Source organism: Lepidothrix coronata, unplaced genomic scaffold (assembly GCF_001604755.1).
Source record: "Lepidothrix coronata isolate B3197 unplaced genomic scaffold, Lepidothrix_coronata-1.0 Scaffold74, whole genome shotgun sequence".
In the NCBI taxonomy this organism is placed as follows: domain Eukaryota; kingdom Metazoa; phylum Chordata; class Aves; order Passeriformes; family Pipridae; genus Lepidothrix; species Lepidothrix coronata.
In genome coordinates, this window is record NW_016690254.1 from 3,942,083 (window position 1) to 3,946,394 (window position 4,312).

Below are 4,312 nucleotides of genomic sequence, written 5' to 3' on the forward strand. Positions count from 1 at the left end.
GTAAAAGTAATTGTAATAGATGGCATCAGTGATGCTGAGCATTTCCAGAGAGGTTGGCTAATTGGCCATTGGAATAACGCTCCCAACTTTGTACTCTTTGGTTATTCCTTTAGCATATGATTTTTACTAAAGCTGTTGCTCCAGAAGGCAACTCTGGGACCTGTCTGGAAGCTTAAGTCCAAAACTTACTTCTTTCTGTGTAAATATATTTGCTCTGTAGTCTAATTAATTTTATCCTGTTTTCAGTCTGTTTTGTCATCGGGTTTGTCTTTTATTCTAGATTCTTTCTTGCTACAGGTAGTGTGTACCGTAAATGTGTACACATACAATATAGCTTTTACTGTAAAAATGCTGCTTAGATTTTAGGAGATAATGTAGAATAAAATACCTTTCAGAAACGAAAATATTTAAAACACATTATCATGTTTTAAAATCCTACCTCTGTAGGCAGCCTGTAGCTTCTCTCTTCCTTGAGCATTTATTTTCAGTTTGCCAAATAGTGGAGGGATAAAAATTAATACCACCATAACCTGTATGAGGGTACCATTATATTTGTTCAGGTTCTACTAGTTAAATGATTGGGGTGAAAAGTATGCTACATTTACAATATTAGTAAGGAATAGCCTAAAGGTGCTATTCATTATCCATGTTTTGATAAAGGGGAAAATGATGACACTGGATGTCGATGACTTTTAGTGCAGTTTTTCCTCTGTGTAATGAATTTGTCAGACTTAAACCAGATATTTTTCGCTGCTGGATTCCAAGTGAGCTGCCAGTGATGTAAGTGCAGTAACAGTAATGCAGACTGCAAAATTATGAGCAAGTTACAGGGAAGTGAGCATATGTGATTAGATGAAAATGTCAAAGCCAGGATAACTCATATCAAGAAAATGGGAAAAACGCTTGTCATTCAATAGCTGTAGAAGCATCCAGTACTTCATAGTAAATTTGCTAAGAGTACCTGGCCTTAATTGTTACAGAAATGAGAACTGCAATGAGAACTACACAACTGACTTCATTTATCAGCTGTATTCTGAGGAAGGAAAAGGAGTGTTTGACTGTCGAAAAAATGTATTGGGCCACATGCAGCAGGTAAGTATAATCTTAAAGTTACAAGACTAACTTTGTATGGACAAAGAACATACACTATTCAAGCATTTTGAAGAAGTCTGACTCAGGATTAAAGAAAAAAAGTGTGGATTTCTGCTTGTAGGTTACTCAGAAGTACTGGAGTTTTTTTTAGCATTAGATTTTATTGCAATCCCTGTTTAAAAATCTAGGGAAAATATGCATAAGATTCTTAATGATTTTCATATTTATTCCTCTCCTGTTTATATTAAGCAACAACTCCATTTTTTTTCTTATTATTGTAATACATTCTTGTATAACACACTTATCTGCCCATGCATAATGTATCTGCCTTCTGAGCCCTGGAAGAGATTGGATTTCATTAGGGAAATCTGTGCAGATGGATATTATTGTGGAAGAGAGTAGTGGGGTACTCCTTTGGCCTCTGTACTGCATTTCTTTATCTCACAGTGCAGCTTGTTATTGGGCAGAAAGGGAGTTTCTGATTTGGCTACACTTACCACCAAGGCTGAGGTGGAGGAAAGGGCCAACAGTGCCCTCCATTCATCTGAGATGTAGCACTGATTCCATGAGAATCCTACAGCTGCTGAACACAAATTTTTAAATGCCTTAGATTGATTTATGTGCTGGGGTTTTTGACTTACTTGTTTTGCTAAGTGGGGGAAATGAAAATAAGAGGCAGAGCAGGTCATTAGCAGAGACGACTGATAAAACAGACACAGATCCTGGTTTGATAACTAAACTAACCCTCACTTAAACTTTCACACAGGGTGGAGCACCTTCGCCGTTCGATAGAAATTTTGGGACAAAAATTTCAGCAAAAGCTATGCAGTGGATCTCCAAAAAACTGAAAGAAACCTACCGAAAAGGTGCAGAAATGTTTGGTGCAATCCCTTTGTTACTGTATTTGATTGTCTGTCAGTATATGAAACCACTCCACTATGCAAACAGACTAATGTTTATTAGTCAACATATTTCTTGCCCTCTTGATGTTTTTATTATTCGGTAGTGCCTTGCTGTGCTTCCTGCTGTACGAAGATTTCCACTTGAGTGAGGTCAATAATTCAGATAGCTATTATATCATCTTTCTTAAAAAAAATGCTAGTGTGATTGCAGGTTTTCATGCGTGAAAGAATTGATGCTTATATAGTTACATGTGTTCTTCCTTTTTGTTTCATGCTGCCTTTATGGGAGACAGAACCAGGTAATGTGCCTTTTGGGAGTTTTTGTAAAGCACTATTTCCTACAGTCTAAAACTGGATGCTAAAAATCAGTCTTATTGTTGCTTAATTGCACTGTGATTTCGTTGGTAATTACCAAAGCTAAGCTAAAAAAGTGAAAATCTAACCCTATTAAAGCACTAATTGGTGATCATTCTATTAAGTAATCAGTAGCTGAAATAAAGCTACTGTAAGCTTCTGATTCAGTTTAATCACAGAAAAATGGTATTTGCCCTTGTACATGTGAGAAAGATCCTGAATTACTTCATTCTTTTTAGGAAAAGTATTTGCCAATACCGAGGACTCAGTGTGTTTGCTGGGAATGCGCAGACGCAACCTTGTGTTCCAACCCGTGGCTGAGCTCAAGAGTGAAACAGACTTTGTGTATGTATACCCTGCTTACATGTTAAACACCTCGGCACAGCCTTCCCTTCACCACTGCAAACAAACACTCCCCTGCAGTGCTCACAGTTTGCCCCACCTCTCACTGCTGTGGGCTTGGGCCTGCCTTCGGCCACCGATTCACTCTGATTTTTTCTCTGGTCTTTTCCCTTCATGCTTTCTCCTCATCCTCCTTATACTTGCAAGTCTCTCATTGTGAATTCTGGGCCTCTGCTGCCTTTTTAAACAACTTTAACAACTTTTTTGTAACAGCTCTAATGCCTGGAATTACTTCTGGTTCAGTTCACTGTGGCAGCATTTTTGTGCCAAATTCAGTATTATGCTTACCTATAAATAACATCTTCCAGGATTCTGACCTTGATTCTCCTCATTTTGGGTCAGTGTTTACATCCCACCATAAAGGTCAATGTCTGATGCTGTTTATAAGGTGTTTTGCCTCACCTCCCGTGTATATCAATCAATGACCTCCCTGTTTTCCCCACCAGGCACAGGATTCCCAAGGAGCAGTGGTGGCTGAAGCTGCGACCACTGATGAAGATCCTGGCCAAGTACAAGACTAGTTATGATGTGTCAGACTCAGGCCAGCTGGAGCATGTGGCCATGCTCCCCAAGGAAGCAGTGCCCGCAGCCATCTAAACACATCACATTTAGATCATTGTCATAGATGCTCATTGTGAGTAACAATGCTTTAGAATCGTTACAGCTTTGTTTTGTAACATTTAAATTATTGTTCCAGCACTTTATGTGAAACAAGACGTTCAGCTGTCACACAGATTTTGTCCTGTATGTGTGTTATGTTTGAGACAAACCCTTGCATCTAATGGAAGAGCACCAGTTACTGATACTGCCCTTTAACAAAGCAAGTGCAACACCGTTCTATGCACTCTGTAAGTTACTCATCTACTGCACTTTGTTTCAGAGTACTTACACCCCAAAACTAAGTGTAGATGGCTAGCTTTGTGTTGAGTTACAGGATGTGCTTAATGTTCCTGAAGTGAAATAAAGTACTGTTGCAAACATCACGTGTGATGTGTCACAAATTGTGTTCACCTGCTTTTAAACAGTTAGGGAATGACACTTGGTGAAGGATTCTCTATACACACCAGTGAAGGAAAAAAAAAACCTGCCCTTTTTGCTTGCACAGGAATGATAAAGCTATGTCCTGGGGATGGGAGCAGGGAGAAGAAGCTCTAACAACTTGAAGCAAGGTTACACCCTTCTGAATCTCATGTTTCTGTTTTCTCAGAGCTTCTTCAAGACTATTAAAAAAACCCACCATAATGATCAAAAACAGTAATGTGATTTTTGAAATTAGGCTGTCAAACAGCCAAAACTGTTTCCTCATGCCAGCTTATATTAACTGGACCTTGACAAGAAGTTAAATACTAAACCATGTCATACCAAAATGACTGAATGCTGCCCAAATTTGCAAACTAAGTTGAACTGAAATAGACTGTCCCTTGATTCATTAGGGATTCGCCCACGGCACTGCAGTTCACCCCCACTCAGCTCAACACAAGGTGGAATGTACTGTCACAGACTCCTTTGGCTGTAGGTGGCTTATAGAAAGGAAGCTGAAATTACCACACAACAGAATGAAA

The 4,312-nt window shown here is 39.0% G+C and overlaps 1 protein-coding gene across 5 annotated transcripts in view; it reads left to right on the forward strand.

Moving 5' to 3' along the window:
* The window catches only part of PFKP (phosphofructokinase, platelet), a 45,016-nt gene extending 41,283 nt beyond the window's left edge, over nucleotides 1-3,733 (forward strand). For 3 of the 5 annotated variants that reach the window (XM_017819374.1, XM_017819371.1, XM_017819370.1), the window contains 5 exons: nucleotides 981-1,092; nucleotides 1,859-1,958; nucleotides 2,288-2,293; nucleotides 2,588-2,693; nucleotides 3,197-3,733. In XM_017819374.1, coding sequence (XP_017674863.1) covers nucleotides 981-1,092; nucleotides 1,859-1,958; nucleotides 2,288-2,293; nucleotides 2,588-2,693; nucleotides 3,197-3,347 — 475 coding nt within the window. In that variant the 3' untranslated portion in view covers nucleotides 3,348-3,733. The remainder of the gene's footprint in view (nucleotides 1-980; nucleotides 1,093-1,858; nucleotides 1,959-2,287; nucleotides 2,294-2,587; nucleotides 2,694-3,196) is intronic. The other 2 variants (XM_017819373.1, XM_017819372.1) reach the window with 1 other exon arrangement.
* Nucleotides 3,734-4,312: the final 579 nt, after the last annotated feature.